Source organism: Lupinus angustifolius, chromosome LG19 (genome assembly GCF_001865875.1).
Source record: "Lupinus angustifolius cultivar Tanjil chromosome LG19, LupAngTanjil_v1.0, whole genome shotgun sequence".
Classification (NCBI taxonomy): Eukaryota; Viridiplantae; Streptophyta; class Magnoliopsida; order Fabales; family Fabaceae; genus Lupinus; species Lupinus angustifolius.
In genome coordinates, this window is record NC_032027.1 from 12,654,664 (window position 1) to 12,677,198 (window position 22,535).

Below are 22,535 nucleotides of genomic sequence, written 5' to 3' on the forward strand. Positions count from 1 at the left end.
TAGTCATCCTCCTTCCTGTGGGATTGATCCAAGGCCTTTTGATAATCTCTTATCGTATCTATGGCTTGCTCCAGATCCAGTCTAGTCATACTTTTTGTCTCTATCTTATTTTTCAAGGCTTGTCCCTGAGCCTCGAGTCGTTCCTTCAGATCTCTTATCTCCTCCCCCATCCTCTGATTATATCTCATTATAGCCATTTTACCGGAATTCGAGCACAAGTCAACATAATCTCTCTTTAGGCTCTTGATTTCTTCCCTGAGTGTAGAGGAGATGTTGCCCGATTTTTCTAAGGCTATGTCCTTCATCTCATTCTGATCCCTGGATTCTTGAAGGCGGGCCTCTAGCAATTTGATGTTTGCCTTAAGTGTGACTTCCACTGTGTGGGACATCCCTTGATTTGTGGCATTACTAGTGAGGGTCTGCTAATGCCCTTCATCCTGTCGGCTCTCCAAGACTTATACTCATCAGGATAAAAAGTTTGTGTTCCCCCAACTCTTGTTGCCCACGCAAATGAATGTCTTTAAGAGCTGTCCTTATGGACTGGACCATTTTCGAGGATGCCCCCTCATCTTTATACCAAAAGTAAAGACCCTCCAACTGTTTTTCGGATACAGGAACCACTCCCCATTTCAACTGGCCAAGTACCAAGGCTAGTATGAAAGAGATACACCCTCTAGGACCCATCAATACTAGATTCTGGAACTCCCCGCATGAATACATGACTTGCTGATGCCGATCATAGAGACAACATTGCTTAGCAAAGTTTCTCAGAGTAACTTCTTCGAATAATTCCTTCCATTTGAGGAGAGGCATGTCATCAACATAGGTGTTGAGGAACCTTCTTAATGGATAACGAGACCCTAACCCATATATGTCATGCTTGAAACGGGTCAGGATCCATACTAGCAAGAGCTGGACGCAAAATCGGATTCGGACCTTGCTAACATTCTTCTGAACACCCTCTTGATACCGCTGGAAAGACAAGAATGTCTCTGCTAGGATAGCTGCCACTGGGTTGATTTTGAAGCGGACGAACTTGCTGAACACATCCATAGCAGCTTGATCCACCATGTCACAAGTGAACGGAAAGAGGACTAGTCCATACACAGCCAAAGCAAATGTGGGTTGAAATAAGGCCCAGTTCTTCTGATCATCCATTTTGGAGATACGATTCTTCAAAAAGTGTCCTTTAAACCCACTTGCTCCTCCTTGCTTGGTAAAGTCTGAAGCTTCTGGACGCACACCGATAAGAGTCTCGATACTGCATTTGTTAGCAACTTGTCCCCCTGTGAACTGGTATAACTTCAATCTACTGTCCATCGGAAAATCCAGAAGAGCCTCATACTCTTCTATAGTTAGAGCGCCATCAAGGTTTGGAAACTCAAATACCCTAAGCTTGGGGTACCAGAATTGAATCATGACTTGCATAACTTCCAGGTCTTGGGGACGAACTTGGATTAATACAAGGTCCAATAATTCCCCGTAATTATCTCTAAATTATTTTTTTATCTCTTCCATAATTTTGGGAATTTGTTCCGCTAAGAAACTTGCATTAATTATTGACAATTCCAATTTTTTTGATTTTCCGAGTACCAATATGCTGCTAGAATTATTTATGGTCATCATTTTTTTATTTTTTTCGAAATGGTCTCTCCTTTAATGTAAAATGCACCTATTGAATTAAAAATCCATGAAAATTAATTATTTATACATAAAATATGTTAATGTATATTATTATTTTTTTGGGTCATGAGCCCCATTTTAAGATAACATAGTCATTATTACAATTAATTGATAAATATATATATATTTAAAAATAATTTTCTATTGTTCAAGCTAACTTAGGGCAAAAGCGGATTGCCCTATTTATTTTTGTATCAATCTCCTTGGAGGGGGAACAAGAATTCCCCTCAAGGGTGCAATGTTTTACATGATTTTTATTTTATATAATAAAGTTCCAAACAATATTAAACATTGCATACATCACAAAATTCACAGCAAGTATAACGTCTTATGACAATGTTCTAACATACAAAGGATGTCCTTGGCAAGTTCTAGACTCCCTATAAAGGTTCTAATATTGCATCTCTCTCAACTACAGAAACTAAATATTATGTTAGAAATAGGAGATCAGCTCGAGTGGCTAACTCATAATAAGAGATAACAATATGAGTGGTCTACATCACTAATACTTAGAAATGGCAAAAATCACGACCAGCGAGGCTAGTGTCCCTTCTATCCAAAAAGGTATCACTAATACCCGGGTGTAGGGCATATGTGTGTGTCTAAAATGTGTACATTATATCACATAACAATAAGGACAATACAAACATACATCCATAAATCATATACACAATATACAATTATGCAATTGATACAATTAATAAATTAAACATGTAAGATATACATATACATACAACTAATAATTAATAACATATAATTCATATTTATACAAATAATTAAAACTAATCATCTAATTCATATTCATAACACATAAGTAATAGTTAAGCATGCAATTTTCATATTTTCATATACGATTAATAATTAAACATGAAATTTCCATATTTAATATACAATTAAAATAAATCATACAATTCATATTTAATAATTAAGCATCCATTTTTCCTATTTATACATACAATTAAAATTACGCATATAACTCATATTTATATTAATAATTAAGCATGCAATATTATTGGAAATTAACTAAGCAACAAAATAAAAAATAACAATAATAATGGTAAATAAACAATCACATATTTTATTGATCATGGGCCGGACTCTCTCAAAAAAGTCCCCAATAGAGTCGCCAGTTGTCGAGCCCCGATTTTTGGATGCACGACTTCGTTTAGAGTTGCCACTACATTTTATAGTTAAAAATGTAGAAAAATCTTTTAAACCCAATTACTTTGGGCTTTTGGATTTTTCATATCCAGGTTCGGGAGTCGGTTACAAGGTATGGAAAGTATTAGCACCTTACATGCCCGCCTTAAGCGATACCTTCATTAAAATATATGACGTTGTTATTATTATTATTATTATTATTATTATTATTATTAAATTGTATGATTAATTAATCAATTATTAAAGAAGAAAAATTATTTATTTATTATTATGTCTGACAAGATTGATCCCGATCCTACGTATCCCTCTTAAGGGAATCAAGACTTACGTAGTTCTTTAGGTAGAAAAAAGGTTTACTGGTTGAATGTATTTTATTTAAAGAAAATATATTTTTTTAATGAAAAATATCTATTTTGCAAGTTTTGTTTATCATAAAAAAAAAGTTTTTTTTATGTGGTTAATTTTGTTACTTATTAAAAAAATTAGAACTGAATTGATTTTGAGACTTAATCGATTGAAAAGAAGCAGCGTAACGCGACCTTTCGAAGATGATCTGAGAAGAAAGAGACCTCCAGGGAGATCTTCTCTCCATCATTGATTAAATCTCAAAATTAAATTATTTTTTTAAAAGACTTATTGTTCATGTTTTATTTAAAAATCTTAAATTTGTATAGGTGCAATTTGAAATTTTAATATATAAAAAAATTATAGATTAATTAAATGACTATTGATTTGATTGAAGCATACACTAAAATACTTTGTCTTATACTTTAAACATTTACGATATTTTTTTTAAGAAATCAATGCTTTTTTCATAATTGCTGGATAACTATAGAGAAATAAAAAAAATAAGTTGCTAAAAAAATAACAAAATTCCAAAAAAAACATAATACTAATAATTCATTAAAAATAGAAAGATTCTATTATCTATGATGTTTGCATATTGTCCTTAAAAATTTTGAGATTTTAATGCCCAATGTTATTATTAAATTTTTATGTAATATAATTATTGATTCAAAAATTATTTTTACATCTTAATGTTTGGATCATAAAAAGTAATACCATCTAAAATAATTAGATGATAAATGGAGTCAAGTAGCATACCTGATTGCACAAGGGAAAGAATTTTTTTTAACACTGTGAGGATTTGGATCAAGTGCAACGTCTTGAAAAGGGATTAACACGCGTCAGACATGGATTGGAGGAGATTGTTGCGCCTGGACACGTGGCACGTGTTGAATGGTCGCTCTAGAGGGTGCACGGAGGTCCGCGGTACACTCGCCCGCAGTAGATCCTGTGTTCTCCATGGGTGATGATCAGGTGCGGCGCGTTACGATGTGACCGTGATGCGTTTTCGCCCTGTGATTGGGAGAATCCTCTGGTCAGCGTGATGAAACAAATGGTATGCAGATCCAACGGTGGTGATGACGAAGCACGGCGAGTGCACGGCGCTACGATGGTCACGACTGCATTGGATCGCTCAGCATAAAAAAGTTTTTATATCTCTCACAGTGGCTATGTTTCTTTTGTAGGTTTTTTATTTTGCGTTTTTTTGGAACCAACAAAAAAATGAGCCTTAACCTACTACCACTCACCCCTATTTATAATAAATTTATTTAACCTAACCTAACCCTAACAGATAAAATCCACTAACCCATAATCTCCCTGATAATAGGCACTCACCAAGTCAGATTTGATTTGGTGTTTTATTATTTTTAAAATCATTACTTTTTTTATCTTTTTAATTAAAAAGCATTTGAAATTGGTTTATGTATTTACTATTTTTTTATCTATATCTGAGTTAATTCAAAAAATAAAAATAAAAATATTTTTGGTTATGCTTAAATTATTTTAAACTATATTTTCGAAAAATTAAAATAATAAATCATTTTATTGTTTATTTAGAATTTAAAAGGAATATTTATAATATGTCACTTATTTTATTTATTATAAATTCGAATTTAATTATAAAATTAATAATAAAAAATTAATTATCCTTTTTTTATTATAATAAAATTCAAAAAAGCAAAATAATAATAAAAGATCATTTTTATCCCCTTTTTATTATAAAAATGATTATATGTTTTTTTAGGGTCCATTTTAAATATAATTCCTTTTTCTTACTTTTATTATTTTTGAATTTTCGGTTAACCCAATCACTTTGATTTAGAAACCTTATCAACATAAATTTAATATTATTATTTATTATATTTCCGGTTAACCTAATCACTTAGATTTAGGAACCTTATCCACTTAAATTTAATACTAGTATTATATTTTCTCCATAACATGGTTTTAATTATTTTATTCATTGAAATTAAGTAAAAATCGTTTTATTATTTTCATTTTAAACATTTTGGGCTTTTTCTGGGCTAGACAAAAATGAGTGTTCACAAAGATCCATTGTTATGTAAGAATCTTTCTTAAATTATTTGTTTGATTAGTTCCAAAATATATAGATAATGAATAGGAGATCAATCCCACATCAAAATTTCAGCACTCTTCTTTGTTGGTTATTCGGTTGGTTGGATTTCGATATTCGGGTGGTGCAGTCTTCTTCTGACATGGTAGTATGGAGTCTGGACCCGCAGGAGAGATACTTGAAAAGATTCTCTAACACTCAAATCAGTAAGAGTCTTAAAGAGATTGTTGAAGAGTAAGTAAGAATAAATGCTACTAATAAATAAGAGAGTAAATGAGTTATGAGAGTGTGAGTGACTATTTAATGAATGAGAATAAGAATATGATATACTTCCTGCAAGGGGACATCCCCTATTTATAGTAGTTGGGGTGACTGACGTGACATTTGTTCAATGGTTGATAGTGACTGGTAGTAAATGTTATAGGTGTGGAGTAGGTTTGTCCCCACTGTATAGTAGGTTTATCTCTGACCGTACTGTCAGGGGGTACATGTTGGATTTGCAGACGGCTAACAAGGATAGTGTTGTTTGATGGGAGGTGACGCAAGCCTCCAAGTTGGACTCGTTTGGCTCAGGAGGACAGGCTGACTTCGCAAGTGGCGTGGCAGAGTCCAATTGAGGATGCATTGAATGAAATGTCAATGATAATTATGAGGCTCACAGGAGAGTGATATAAGCACCCAAGTTGTATTTACTTGGTCACTGATTGATCGAAAGAGTCCCATCTTGGACAGGAGAGGTTTCCGGTTGACCGGGTGGAACAAGCATTTTATTTCATAGCAATTTAACCTTTTACAAATACAAACCACCAACAAACTCATCAACTTACTTGTGGTCGTTTGTTTACTAACTCGATATAGTGGATGTATCAATCGGACAAGACAGCACAACAATTACCCAAAAACTCATGAACATGACAATGAAATATCACCTCTCTTTCCCATAGCCAAGGCATGATAGGCGGAGAATAACTTTAACCTGTCAGATAAAGTAGACAGAAAAAATAATAATTAAGTAACCTGTATTTTTCAATTGTCTGTGTAGTAATTGAAGTGGAATTGAATTTCCGTATGATATGTAACATGCCAAATAATATTCATAGTTAGCACTTATCAGTGTCCAATGTGCTTAAGAATATGATGTTCATGTCAAAGGGTAAAGCATGTTATCCTGAAAACCAGTCAGAATTTTTTATTGAAACAATAGGAGAATATAATGGTGTTTGTGCCACTGTTTAAAGTTTCCATTATTAGAAACTTCATGCCTTTGCTTTTTGTAAAGCATTTCAGTACCTATAATTAAATAAATGTTCACCCGCAAGATAAGATAAGATTGAAAATTAAAGAGTGTAATATTTATGCATTGTTAGTATATAAATTTATATACAATTGGTAAATTATCTGTCATTTATTTATATTACTTGTTTTGAAGAATAAATGATGATAAATATAAATAGTGGATAATACACTGTAACATTATTAAAACTCATACACACAGTCTGTTCTTACATTTTCTCTCTCTCAATAATAACTAATTTTAGAACCATGAACCCAACTTTCTTCATCTAGAAGCATCACTCACTTTAATAGTAAATTTATGCACTATAAAGGTTACTAGTGCCATAACCAACACCCCAGTTGAAAATCATGGCTGCTCAGGCTCCAGTTTCTATTGGCACAAGGGGCACTATTGGATCCCTAGTGATGAAGGAAATTGAATACTTCACCAAGTTTGAGTTAGACAGAAGAAGAAGTTCACAGAAATCTCAGCAACACTTTGTGGACACTGACAGAAGCTATTCCATGTCAAGGCCTAGTTTCTGGGTCATACTAACAACCTGGAAGAGGAAGAAGAGAAAAGGCACAAGTGGATCCATCCCAAAATTTTGTTCTGTTGCAGAAGTAGCAGAAAGCAATCAATTAAACAGGATTCCTGGTTATAGCTACAGGATCCTCAAGAATGACATCCACAACTTTCAGCTCTAAGTTACTACTCTCTTGAGATTTTTGAGTGAATTCTATACTTGCATTTTGAGATATCAAAACTTGCAGCATACTCATGTTAATCTTGAAGTTGTGTTGCCAGACTTGTGCAACTTTCTTTTTTGTTTTGGTTCTCATGTTATTTTTTAAGTCTATACTTGCATTTTCTTTTTCATGCTCTCTCTGTAAAAAGAACCTGTGTTTTTAAGTCTACACATACCTGAATCCACCTTCTCCGATACGACAATCAGCATTGGAGTTGTGGCTGCAGCAGTGAGTTCTTCATATGTGAATACTTTTAATCATTTTGTGCAGCCTTATATTTTAGTATCCCTGCAGTGATATGTCTATCTGCAATTTGACACCATGCTTTTTTGCAAACCTTCACATATGTTGTTCAAAACCCAAATAAAAGAACAGGGTTGTGTTTGATAATACAGTCGATAAAACCTTGCCGAATCTTTATGGCATTTATAGAGAAAAATGACAGAAATTGAGTAAAATTTAAGCCCATCTTCGACCATATTGAAGGGCAAAAAAGAAACAGAAAAGGACAAAAGAGGATTTCATTCAACTATTTGACATGTTTCTGCACAAAAGTGGATTTCATTCAACTTTCCTGGTTTTTCTTTCTACTTTTGTATAAGAGGGTGATTCAACTTCTGATTTGCAACATGGTATGCAACTCATTTTCTCAAACCTTGTTTGTAGCCACCATGTTAAGCCTTTAGCACAAATAAATTAAACAAACAAAGCATTAACCAAAAAATCTTAATCAACCTAAACAAATTCCTCTCAGAACCAAACCACATGCACCAAAAAGAGTAAAATGGGGAAAGGAAACGGTACTACTAATTTGGTTATATATTTTAAGCTGTGTATGTTTGTTATAAATGCTTAAAACAACAAAGAAACTGAAAGACATTGTGCATGGTCAAAATACTGGACAAAATGTGTTAGAAATAATATCTAACACATTCCTTATGTATCCCTTATAGATAATCATGTTGGAAATTCCTGAGTTTCTAACAAATCATTGTCAATAAATCAAACAAATCGAACTTTGAAAGTGGTCATGATAAAGAATTCTTTTGATTGATAACAAGATACTGCTAAGTTACACAAATTAAGTTTAGAGTAATGAAATTTTGGATGCAATCATGATGAGAAGCGTAAAGTTTTTGCATCCTGTAAACTAGCACTATTTAAGTGCGGGGGAATAAAATTTTGGATTCAATTGTGATGTCTAGTGTAGTGTAAAGATTTTTCATGCTGCCAAGTGCCAACTAACTATATACTTCTGCAATCTGCATTATTAAAAGTTCCTGTCCCTTCTAACAAGTATCTTCAAATTCTCCCATTCTCACATGTATAACCAATGCATCAGAGTTGATCTCAATCATTTTTTTAAGTAGACAGCAAAGGAAAACTGCATTTGCATACGGCATAAGAGATGTGAATTGTATTTTCATTTATTAGAAACTACAACCATAAGTCAGTGTTAGATGCTTCATATCAGTCTATTATCATAGGCTAAAAGGTGCACAAAGACCGTAATATTTCAGTCAAGGTGCACCATTTAAGTAAATTTACCTGATAATTGGATAGCCAGAGATGGTCATCATTTTTTCATGTGATAATAATTAGTAGAACAAAAAAGGAGAATCTGTAATTCAATATCTACAAGATGGAGGTTGATACAGAATATGAGTTAAAGAGGAAACTAAGTTATATTTCATTTCAGATAAAACTTTGGACATTCGTGTCATAGTGCACCTTGGTGAAAAAGGTATATCTATATTTCAAGGTTAACCACTTTCATGTTCAATGGCTACTCTGCTCCTCATTCATTCAATCTTGGTGAAGTTCCTTTGCTGGTGGGGGAGCAAATCTGACATTGGCAGGCCGTGCCACAACAATCGTATCTTCTCGGCAAATAGAGCTTTGATGAATCATGGTGTTTTAAGGGGACAGCGGACAGTCATCCGAGGGTACACATCTTCCAGAAAATAGTATGCATTACCAGCAATCATTCCCTGAAACATGTTGTTAAAACATGAGTGGATAGAAATTAGACATGGCAAAACGGGTCGTTCGGCCCGTTTAGTTCGTGCAATTGTCCGCAATAATTTAATCAGGGGCAGATATGCTTGCATTGGTTTAAGGGATAAAATTTAATGTCATGCCCATTTTAAAACGGAAACGAGCAAATGGACAAAAATTGCATGTCCTGCAAAAAAATGCGGGCTACGTGGGCGCACGCGTAGACAATATCCATTTTGTCATCTCTAATAGAAATCATGTACAAGAAATTAGCACTTCTCTACTGCAATTGTGCCCATGGGCACAGACCGAGACACATGAGGCATGGCGCATAAATTCTGACCGAAGCATATGGGTCATGTGGCATGATTGGCCATTCTGAGTTGTCTTCAATATTCTCCTCTAGAAGCTTGGAAGAAAAAACATATGTAACAAAAAATCCAAGTCTGTGAATTCAATAAGAAAATGTCATGTCAGTGTTAGATATGTGATCAGCAACTTTAAAATTAGATATGAAACAATGTTAAAGAAATATGGGCAAAGAATATGCAAGGGTTGCAGGCACAATGTGTGTTAAAATGGTAAGACGTATGCTGGAATCTTCTTGATGAAACAAGAAAGATGAGGAAAAAAAAACTTAAAGAATTGATATTTCTCATTACTGAAAATAAATGAATTAAATTACAAGAAATAAAGAAATCACTCTTTATATACTAACTAGTTAATCAATTAATTAAACTCTTAATCTATTAACGAAAACAATATTACAACTAACAAACTGAAATTAACTAACAACTTTAACAATTATTAATGCTGTCAAAAAAGGATAACCAAAAGAAGTTTGTTAGAAGTGTTGGACTGAAGAGAACGGATGAATAATTAATCATATGGGATTGTTAAAGGGAATTTGTTAGGTGTCATTGCAATTCAGGAAAATCAATGGGGTATGTCAAGAACTCAAGAGAGTAGAGATAGCCATAATAAATATCACAGGAAGTGCTCACAAAAAGATAAAGTACACGGGCAAAAAGAATACGGGTGTGCATGGGAGGGATGGAGATCAATTGTATCAAATGGTGTCTCATTCTCTATCCCAAACCAATTAGATGTTCACATGTGAATAAAAAAAAATTAAAAACAAAAAGTAATAAAAAGTAGTATTCTAATTAATCTAAAACAGAGAGTAAGACATCCATTTGAGATATGTTATCTTTGTACACATAGGACAAGCTAGAGCCATCTTATAAAAAGTAAACATAACAATAAAGGGTTAACCCAATTAGGGGAGTTCACTTAAATGTATTAAATTAAGGATCTAGAAGTTCGGTTGGTTCTGTTTTTGTGCATTTCAATTATAGAACCAAACATAAATATATGTTCGATTCAACTTAATTAATGCAAATTTAATTACATGAATCAAACTGAACTGTTCTTGAATTATTCAGTTTAATTCTATGGTTTTTCCTATTTTTTATAAAAAATCTTACATTAATTTAAAATTCAAATGTATTATAAGAGATATTGTTTATTCAAAAAAGGAAAAATATTATTGTCATGTTAGTTTCAAACTCAATACTATAAAATGTTTGAAATCATCAAAACATTTGGAAACAATTTAGTAAGTAATAACAACAATTTAACGACGTATATAACACTACAATTTATACAAAATTGATAATTCCAGTCACAAAATTGGTTGCAGAATTTAAAGTTTTAAACAACAATACAACATCATTTCATAGTATCTATTTCTTTAATATACAATTCGGTTCTAATGATTCCTAAATTTCTAAAACCATGAACCAAATCAAACATAAATGGTTCCTCAAAAAAAATAAACCGAGACCACTTTTGTGGTTTAGTTTGATTCGGATCAAGCCATTGTCTTTTTATTATTATCCTCTATAAGGTTATAAATGTTTGTTTCCCATGCCTTTTACCTAGAAATTTGTATAACTGAGACAACCATTTAAATCAAAACATTATTGATTTATGTACACATCTGACCATCAATATATGCATCAACCATCATTTCCTTTACTTGTGTGGATAGGTTGCATTATTAATAAATGCAGGCTAGTAGGCACAAAAGCCCATTTTAATATGGGGGAGAGAACTTATCAAAAACAAAATGGTGAGCTAACATAACTCCGTCTATTTTTTGATTTGTTGGCATTTTATGAACACAAGCTAAATGAATTGGATGACCCATTTTCTAATCTATTCTATTAACAATATAATAAAAAAAAACTCCTTCATGTCATATGTCATATCATCCTCACATGTTTTCCCTTCATGCCACATGTCACATTCTCCTCACATTTTATCATCTTAAAATGTTCTAAATTATTAAAAAATTAAAAAAAAAACTCATTGATATCACATGTTATTACTATGTACCTTCCCACACTATCCTTACTTTTTATATATTTTATATGTTAATAATTTAATACAAATTAGGGATTGATCTATGTTGCTACTCCATCAAAATTGAGTGTTTACCTATGTTTTGTTATGTTAAAATGTAATAGACATTGAGCATTAGATGAGATCAAAATCATTGTTCACATCCAAACTATTTCTTTACACTAATCTATGTATATTATTTAACGTTTACTATTAATCTAAGAATAATTGCATTGTTACACATCATTTGTAACACTTTTTCAATTGAATTTTAATATTTCAGATTCTTTGAATTTTAATTTTTCACTATTATAATTGAAAAATTAAATTCCAAGTTGAAGTTTTTTATAACTTTTAAATATATTTTTAATAAAAAAACTCATTTAGTATAATGATTTGATTTCCATTTTTCATTAAAAAATTGTATTTAAAATTGAAAAAATCATTTCATTTTCTATAAATTTTAAAATATTTATTTTAGTAAAAAATAATATGGTATCATGTTTCAGACTTTCACTTTGTTATTTCCATTAGAAAATTTAAATTAAAAATTATCATTTCTTTTTCTTATGTGATTGAATATGCAAATACACAGGTAAGACGTGTATTCTTAATAACGTGAATGTATAAGTAACATGTGTGTTTTAACTATGTGAATGCATGAGTAACATGTGTTTTCTTAGTAATGCGAATGTACAAGTAACATGTGTGTTTTTAGTCATGTAAATGCACGGGTCACATGTGTGTTCTTAACAATACAAATGCACGAGTAACATATGTTTCTTAATCATATAAATGTACATATAATATGTGTTATTAATCTTGCAGAAAAGAAGTATTGTCCCGTGCATCACTAATGCACGGGTATTTTGCTAGTTACTAATTATATTTTCCATATACTCATGCAAATTAAACCTTTAACTTTTGACCTGTTTAGCATTCATATGGATATTTTATAAACACACTGACTAACTCTATTAACAAAATTTATGTGGACTAAACTCCTAGAAGACATTAGTTAGAGGACTAAATTGCAATTTTATTATTGAAAAAAAATCTAATGCCCATCACTCACCATTATCAAGAAATATCACAAGACCCCTTTTTTGTTTTCATCCAATCCATTCCTTTTTTAGGGTTAGGGTTTGTGTGTCCACTCTCTCTTTAAATTCAACACAACACACTCTTCTCTCTCTCTCTTCGCCCCTTTCTCTCTCTAGAAATTTTGAGATTTGTAGAGAAGATGATGCAGCCAGGAGGACCCGGAGGTATCGCTCCACCCAACCTGGGTCAGCAACCCTACGTCATGTTGCCACCTCAGCCCCAGCCCCCTCCCATCTGGCAACAACCACCGCCTCAGTCGGTTGCTCCGCCGCAACAGCAGCAATCTCAGCCTACCAGCGCCGATGAGGTCCGTACTCTATGGATCGGTGATTTGCAGTACTGGATGGATGAGAACTATCTATACCAATGCTTTGCTCACACCGGAGAGGTATATCTATATCACCTTCTTTCTGTATCTCTCACTATTTTGAAATTTATTATAAATTTTGATTTTTTTTCTTTTCTTTTTTGAATCGGTAATGAGAGCAGTTTTTTCTTTTCTCAATTAAAACATAAAATTTAGGTGAATCTGAAAAACTTTATGTGAATAGTTTTTGTGAAATTTAATCTGAAACAAAAACAATCATCACTGCTCACAATTATGTGAACCAGAACCTTATTTTTTAAATTCAAGCATGAAAATCTATGTGAATGAGAACTTCATTCTTTTGTGAATTCTTGATTCCTGTGATAGTGAGTTATTTCGCTTTTATTGTCATGCTGGACTGCTTTATCTGCTACACGAATTTAGGGTTGATTAATTTTCATCCTATAGGGTTTGTTTACATGTGATCTGTTTGTTTGAAGTGTGGCATATTTCAAGGTGTCAATGTTTTGTTGCTGATGTTAGGATTTTATTATGTTGCAGGTGGCCTCTGTGAAAGTCATTCGTAATAAGCAAACTAATCAATCAGAAGGATATGGGTTTATTGAGTTCAATAGTCGTGCTGGTGCTGAGAGAGTACTTCAATCTTACAATGGATCCATTATGCCCAATGGTGGGCAGCCCTTCAGGTTGAACTGGGCAACATTCAGTGCGGGTGAGAGGCGCCATGATGACAGTCCTGATTACACCATATTTGTTGGTGACTTGGCTGCAGATGTCACCGACTATCTCCTAACAGAGACATTTAGGTCCCGTTTTAACTCTGTGAAGGGTGCAAAAGTTGTGATTGACAGGCTCACTGGTCGGACTAAGGGTTATGGTTTTGTGAGGTTTGCAGATGAAAATGAACAAACAAGGGCCATGACTGAGATGCAAGGGGTTCTTTGTTCAACAAGGCCCATGAGGATTGGCCCAGCTGCCAATAAAAACCTGGGAACACCACAAAAAGGTTTGTCTATTTCTTAGTTGTTCTTATGCTGCCCTTTTTGTTGCAGATGTTTGCTTGATATGCCGCATGAAGGAATATTGTGCTGTCTTCACTTGGATGTTCTCCTCATGCGTTTTATTGAGTTTATGCATTAATTTTAGTTTTTTATCTGTTATTGTCTTTTGCTGTGTATGCTGAATGTCATTGTAGTAAGTTATGATTCTTTTCAGTTACACTCTTGAAGATGCAGTCCAAAGTCATTACATCCTGTAATTTCCTTTAAACGTTTGGGCCAAGTAAATGATATAAATAATAAAATCTTATAGAACTCGTGTTGTCTGAAAGCAGGGTGCCAAGAGGCTCTGTCATCTCGGAGCCTGGAACTGATTTCAGCTGAAATGGTTACCATTTTAGTGCATGGGCCTTCTTAGGTCAGTTACCCGTTTATGTCCTGCCAATTATTTTTGTGGCATTTTCTTTTTCTGCCTACAATTTCAATCTATTCTTTTAATTTTATTTATTGGTTCAGTTTATACTCAAATTACATCACACAACTTCTTTGGTTACTTATGATTTTTAGTGCTCCATTTGTAATCTTTAGTCCTTTTTTCACTCCTATTAGTTTGCCATAAGAATGTCTCCCAATTTCTTTTGTAGTGTTTTCTTGTGCCACAGCAGGTCAAATTTGCCATTGATAATTTCTTTGTCTCCCTTCCATCAGAGGCCTACAATTCTATTAATTTCACTTTTCTATATTCCAGACCATGAGAACAAAATTGTGGATTATCAATGTTTATTCCTTTTGTTTTCCAGGAACCACATCTTGCAGTCTGGTTATGTTTGTGTTATCATGTTATTCTGTATTTTTTTACGAATATTAGATTCTGTCCTCAATTTCTAAGCACAACCTTATGCAATTGAAGTTGTAATGTACTTTATAGTGCTCATCCTTTCCATGTAGCTGAGGGTCTGTCAATTCTTGTTCTTCATATCTCAGGTGCTGTTAAATTTCAGACATAAGTTACAGGATGGTAAAAATGATCAAGGCTGTGCCTATAGGTTTTTGCATGTGTAACATGTCTAGTATAGGTTTTTTAAGCTCTCGTTTGCCATATTCAACTTCTACATTTTGCTTGTTATTTAATATTAGTTGCTTGCTGCTTATCATGTTCAGGGTATCTATATTAGTTGTGATATGGTGCTAAATATCCTGTCATTTGCCACTGACCCGATGTGTGCCAAACCATCTCTTTTGAATTTACCACAACTTTTCTGAATGTATGGTTAATTTTTTACTCACTTCATCTCTATTGGTGAATGGCGTCTTACGTTTATCTGAAGATATATGGTGGGTGTACGACACTCTGACCATTTTGTTGCTTTTGAATTTGCTTTTATCCTATTATCTTATTGTCTGTATATGTTCTTGTTAAGTGATGTTCTTATTCTTATGTATTTTTCTTTATGTGGTGTGTGTATGGCATCTGACCACTTTATTGCTTCTCAATTTGTATTAACTTTGTCTGTGTAATCTTGTTTACCAATATGTTCCTTATTTTTTTATTTGTTTAATCTTGTACTTAGGTTATCTTTTTTATTGAAGGTCTGAGGTGCATGTAAATTTAAGGAATTGTCTGTTTTTTGCTTCTTAGATCAGTCTCTGAATATATGCTTGCTCTAAGTTGCACCTAGATTTCAGCGATGTGCTCTCTATACATAAGCTTTTTACTAATTACCAGAGAAAAAGTTGATTCTTTAATCATTAGAGAAGTAGCTGCCATACATTTTCTCTTGTTTTGGTTTTTTATTGTTTCTTTTCCATGGATTGCTTCCTTTACCATGTTCACATAATTCATGTTTTACTTCATTTGATTTGAATATGCAGCTTCATATCAGAATTCTCAAGGCCAAGGCTCCCAGAACGAGAATGATCCAAATAATACAACTGTGCGTACTTTTTTTGCCGTATTGAAACCGATTTCCTGCCTGCTTGCTTCTAACCTTTTTTGTGTGCAGATTTTTGTCGGCAATTTGGATCCTAATGCCACTGATGATTATCTGAGGCAAGTTTTTAGCCAGTATGGAGAGTTGGTTCATGTGAAAATTCCATCAGGCAAGCGATGTGGGTTTGTTCAATTTGCAGACAGGTAATAACATATTTGATAATTTATTCTGTCACATAACTTCCCAGTCTATGCAGTACTCTAATTTCCTTGAATGTTCATGCGAATCAGGAGCTGTGCAGAGGAGGCCATACGGGCTCTAAATGGAACACTGTTGGGTGGACAAAATTTACGCCTTTCATGGGGCCGCAGTCCTGCGAACAAACAGGTAAGTTCTATTTACAGATTGCTGTTATTTTTCGTCCTTAGCATCAATGTGTTTCCAATTTTTTATCCTTGCCTTGTTTCTCAGGCTCAGCCAGATTCAAACCAGTGGAATGGTGGCGGTGGCAGTGGTGGATATTATGGATATACTCAGCAGGGTTATGAAAATTATGGTTATGCTGCTCCTGCTGCCGCTGCTGTGCAGGATCCCAACCTGTATGGCAGTTACCCGGCCGGGTATGCCAACTACCAACCACCACAGCAACAGCAACAAATAGGATATAGTTAAAAATTTCTGATTTCTTTTTTAAACGATGTGATACTTATTGAGTTGCTTATGCCAACTCATGTCTCATGGAAAAACTTACTCTGCTCCTTTTATCTTTCCAGTTGATCCCCAATAACATTAATGTTTTATGGGCGCCGTCTTTTGTATCCATAAAATTTGTTTGTTGAATACTTATTTTATATTTAGATTTGATGAAATACCCTATCTATTATGTTTTACTGTATCTTTTTTTTAGTATTTTATTTTCGATATTCAGCTGATGATAGGAAAGCCACCAGTCTGTGTGTACTGAGGTCATCAACAAAAGATTGGGCAAATGCTGTATTTCAATATTTTTTCCAGAAATTTATAATGCGAGTTTGCTTGTAAAGTCAACATTTGAGTGTATTTATCGATGGATTGGATTATTCAGTGATATGAGATTTCTGTCCTTTTCCATAAGATGGATGGAAAATATTCCTTTTAGTTGAGTACTGGAAGATTGGAGAGGCTTCTTTAGTGTATAATACACTGTATTCACTATGTTATTTATTGATTAATCAGATTTCTATGTTTTTTATTAGATGAATTGTAGACCTTCATTACACCATTGTTTGGAGAGGCGCCTTAAAGTGATTTTTTTAATCACTTGTTTTTTGGGTACATTCTTTTCTTAATCACTTGTTTACTCATATCACCCAATATACAAGAAAACTCGTTTCTTGAGGTGGCAACAATAAAGTCATTAAGATAGAATACAACATTTAATTGGCGCATTCCATGCAGGTGAGCCTAAATCATTCACTCTACTGGTTCATCTTCTAGAATGAAGAATACTGATCCAGGTGTCTAGATAAACAACCTATAAACTGCTAGATTTTCACTCAATTCTCCTTTATAAGAGAAAACCACAATGACAATTACGATGAGATATCTTAGGTGTAGTGTAGTGCTGACTCAACTGATTTAATAAGAATTATGATTACTTTACTCCTTTCCTGCTACCAAAATGAATTTAGTTTTCTTTCTTACAACAGAAGCCTGAAAGTAGTAGAGACAGCGTTTGCATATATGCATCAACTCTGGTTACAACCATAGCAAAACTAAACAGGACCATCACCCTAAATTCATTAAGAATTAAAGTAGAAGATTCTAAGTTGACATGAACAATAAAACTCAGTTACCAGTCAAAGAAAATCCATTGAAGAACACTTATGTGGAGATATAACTCTGATTCAAATGCCTATACTAATTTACTTAAAGATGAATATTATAACAAGGCCTTCAACTAAAATTCAGGTTTACATGTCAATGTTAAAAAGTACTCTGTAACCTATGCTTTCTAAATTTCATATATACACAATGTTTATTGCACAAGCATAAGAAACAGATTGGACTTGACCTTCAATTGAATTCTATTTCTCATAAAACATGTCAAACCTAGATGATAATTAACCTTTAGCATAACACCCATCCAAAAGCCCCTCTTGTTGATGAGACTAGGAATGTTGCATTAACAATTAGAAGAGTATCATAAGGAGAAATGAAAAGGCAACAAGTGCAAAAAATAGAACCTCATGATTATAGAGGCCTGCAGAGCATGAAAATAAAGTCGGTCAAGGGCTGACAAAGTAATAGAGATGATTCTATGCAAATATCTGGTGTTACTTTCCAATCTACTCTATGTTTTCTTTGAAGGTGCATATTTGATAATTAAGGAACTATGTGTTGTAGTTTAATGTTTAAACTTGGTACTTAAGAAAGATTATAGATTTACTGAATAAATTGCATATGTCGAAAAGGTTCTTACAACTTTGACTGGATGCAGCTGCAGGAAGAGCCGGAAAGTTGACACCTGTAGTTCAAATAAGATAGAATTATCAAAAGTTCATAATAGAAAATGACATTTTACATAAAAATAAATAAGGGACTTTACACAGGATCAACATACGTTTTTTGCATGATGAAGTTCCAACTTGAGATGTTGAAGGCCAAGGTGCTGGAATATTGTCATTTAGGTCACATAGGAAGCTAATCCCAGAAGTACTGTCAAATGTAGCATCTGAAGGCAACCGACCGCTGTTAAGAGAAAATAATGTAGTAAGTCATATTTCATTGGAAAATAATGTAAGGATAAGAGATGAATTTCAACAGTAACCCCTTCACTCCAAAAAAGAATTGCCACTTAGAAGTTATTTTATATTTAATCATCAAATAGTGCAGATGTTACCTTGATGGATCATTGACATCAGATATAAAATATTATGGGCACTGAGTGGTTTTGTGTTTCATATTAACAGGAAAAGAGAAGCAAAACCAACCTTGTAGGGAAAAATCCTTAAGGCTTATATGACAGAGACCGTAAATATCTTCAGTAATATTCGATCTTTTTAATTTCATTGCTAAAGCATCTGCACAATCCAAAGCTTGCAAGTTCGTGATGAAACTCTGCTTTTGCAGGTGAGACACATAGCTTTCCATGGCATTACAACAGCTGACTTGTTACTTATCCCATCGCCACCAACCTTTGCAACATTATTCATGTCAGGGAAAAGTAGTGGATAAGCTGTGGAAGAAGATAAACAGTATATCTAAGTGAAAGAATGCACTGTTAAGGGGCCAGAAGTATTGGCATCATACAAGTTTAGGAAAAATTCATAAAATTTATGACAAACTGATTAAAAGCACCAATCGTGACCAGCCAGAATATAGGAGTAATACGGTTTTCATATGATGACAAGGCTTTTCATATAGGGCTTGACAGACAAAAAACTGTTTTAAGGAAAACCTCCCCAATAGGCCAACACACAATTGTTTCAAACTTTGTCGTGAGGGGAAAATATATTGTTACCTGTATTAACCTTGCAATTAGACAATCCTCTGAGAACTTTCTTGGCATGGGAAGGATCAAGCTTGCTAGCCACCCACCGCAAGACAATATTTCTACAATCATTGACCCGAATAGAGTGCTCAGGTAGAATATGTCGCACACCTGTGTCCAAAAGGTCAGAACCTTTTGATGCAATTGCTGAAGTTGCTTCTAATATAATACTCTGACAAATTTGGTAGCAGCATTCATTCACTAGATCAATGTTCTCACAGGCAGTGAGAAGCTTAGAAGTATCCACTAAGTCATGAAATTCGTTCACATTTTTTACAGGGCAAGTTGCCTCGGTGAGATTTGAAGAATGAATAGAACATATCTGTTGCAGACCAACATTGGCGCCCTGGCCCATCAAAATCTGCTCCACATCCGAAATGCAATGTTTTACAATGGTCCCATTTAAGGTGAGTACATTAGTATAACTTTGGGATAGAGGTATTGGTGTATGGAGCCAGTGGCGAAGGTGCAAGAGAAAGAAACGGCTGCGGAGAACCAAGAGGTGAGAATTTGGGGAACATAGAATCCACATGTTTATCTTCTAGTACAGGACGGCGAAGATGTTCTAATCTACCACTATGGGACCCATGCACATCTGTACCAAAACATTGAGTAAGAGAATCTTAGCCTCCATGTCTCTCCCTCTTGCATACTCTATTAGGATGAGTTATCAAGGCAAGAAATTACACACAAAAATCATATTAATTGCTTCAAACAGAAAACCATATATCTCTAATCTCTATAAGTTGTGTTGAGAGTTACAAAATAATTGCAGCTACAATTTATGAGTGTCAGAACGTATCTTATAGACTGTATTCACAAGTCACTTAAACATGGAGTCCTATCCGGAATTTAATATAATTAATTCTCTGTTTCCCACTAATAAAAGCTTCCAGATACCAATTTGGTTTTGTTTTAAATGCCCAACAGAATGATATAAGAGACTTTATTTGTTAGTGACTGATAAAATCAGCAAAAGGGACAACCTTTGAATATAATTGACACTTCTAATCAAATATGGAGATCTTTGCAACCAAGTTGGAAAAGCATTAGTCTAATGAACTTAAGCAGAAGGCAACAATGAGAGCCAATGATAGAGTTGAACTTCTATGTATATTATTATGTGCAGCACTTTCAGATTTATTGTGGAGGGGTGTGTGTCGGGTGGGGTTTTAAATTGCGGTCTTCAACTGCAACACGCTGCAATGCTGATGTTTTGATTGCCTCCAGCATCACAGCTACATTTACAGCCACTTCAGTTGCATTTTACCACAATTATCTGCGGTGGCTGTAAACTCAACATTACCACAACCGCGACCACAATTTAAAACAATGGTGCTAGGCATGGCTATTCTGAGTCTCCAAACTCAGAATCAGCTATAACATTCATTAACTTGATTGAGCTGATATTAAGGAAGATGAGCTATGCACAGTAATGTCTAAATAACACAAACCCATCTGTTAATCAAGACCAACAACTCTACAACTTCAGCATTAAATATGCAACTTACTTAATTGCCCCCAACCAGAAATAAGAAGTTGGCTATCCAGTTATCTGAATAACTTGTCCATAACATAGACATTGTTTTACAATTTGTACATTGACTTCCATCAATTCAAAAATCAAAATAATTGAGCAAATAATTATATGATCAGCTTAGGCTGTTAAGCAGCACCAGCAGAAACATCATCTAAATTGAAACAGTAATTTAACAATAACCTGGGTGCATTTCTTTCCTTTTCTCATAAAAATAACCTCTGAATATAAAGTAAAACAACAACAGTCCAAAACCCTAACTCTACCTATTGCCAGCACTATCCCACTCCATCATATTTAGCAATGAACGTTAGAAATTACTAAAAAAAAAAACCAATTCAGAGAAAAATTCAATTGAATGTAGGTAAGGATGTTGGAGAATATTTCCATCTAAAATCCTTATATTGAATGCGGAAGTCCTGATGATCATGGTTTTGTTCATTTAACACAATGTTTATGCCCATACATAAACCCAAATGGAACAACCATGATCCAGAGCGAAGAAACCCCAATTGATTTCATGGTGAAGAGGAAGAACATATCTTGGTTAGCCGTTTGGAATCTCGAAGGTATGAGGGTGTGATAATCTTCCAGATGTTAGAGCGCCTGATGGTTTTCCTTATGCTTCTCTAGAGGGGAATGAGAATGCCAAAGTTGAGTCTTGAACCTTATTATGAGAGTAATGATAAGATGAACCTTATGGAGTTGTGGATGGTGTGTTATCCCTTATGGACAACTCCTCACATATTTACTTTATTCTCTATTCGACAAAACTTGTTGCTCTATAAATGGGGACTATAACACATAAAAGTAACTCCGAAGTGGTTACTACTTAAGTTGCAATAATTCCGATTCAGTCCTTTCATCAAATCAGAAATTGCCTGAATGTATCTACACTTATATTATTTCATGACACATATGCCATTAGCCACCAAATTAATTCTTGAAGATCATTTTATATTTTGGCTAATTAAATAATGGCCATAACATAATTATAAAATTATATTTGTAAATTATATACGTGACCAGTGTGAGATTGTTAGAATTTCTGACAATATATGAGTCACAATTTCAATATTATGTATGGAGTTGTGGATGATGTGTTATCCACATCTCCATATCGAATCATAGTGAATTTCACCATTTCAATCATGACTAATTCAACAATGATCACCAACATTGACACAACTAAATGACATAGATTCATCATGAAATGTGTAGCATGAAAATCACATTAATATGATCTATACATGTCAATTTTCAACTGGTCCTACTTAACTTTAGTGAGATCCTTAATAATACATAAAACCTTATTGTACAAAGTATAAAGACAGATACCAAACTGAATGATTAATCAACTGAAGTTTGAATACAAAGTATCCATACATAATACTGAAATTACATAGAACA

The 22,535-nt window shown here is 33.8% G+C and overlaps 2 protein-coding genes and 1 pseudogene across 2 annotated transcripts; 2 read left to right on the forward strand and 1 right to left on the reverse strand.

Moving 5' to 3' along the window:
• Nucleotides 6,814-7,834, forward strand: LOC109334090. The gene has a single exon (XM_019569662.1). The coding sequence runs from the start codon at nt 6,911-6,913 to the stop codon at nt 7,247-7,249; it is 339 nt and encodes a 112-aa protein (XP_019425207.1). The 5' UTR covers nt 6,814-6,910; the 3' UTR covers nt 7,250-7,834.
• On the forward strand, nt 12,853-16,944 carry LOC109334459 (polyadenylate-binding protein RBP45-like). The gene is made up of 6 exons (XM_019570252.1): nt 12,853-13,187; nt 13,668-14,133; nt 15,998-16,059; nt 16,129-16,259; nt 16,347-16,443; nt 16,528-16,944. The coding sequence occupies exons 1-6, from the start codon at nt 12,939-12,941 to the stop codon at nt 16,726-16,728; spliced, it is 1,206 nt and encodes a 401-aa protein (XP_019425797.1). The 5' UTR covers nt 12,853-12,938; the 3' UTR covers nt 16,729-16,944.
• LOC109334089 lies at nt 18,002-21,103 on the reverse strand (annotated as a pseudogene).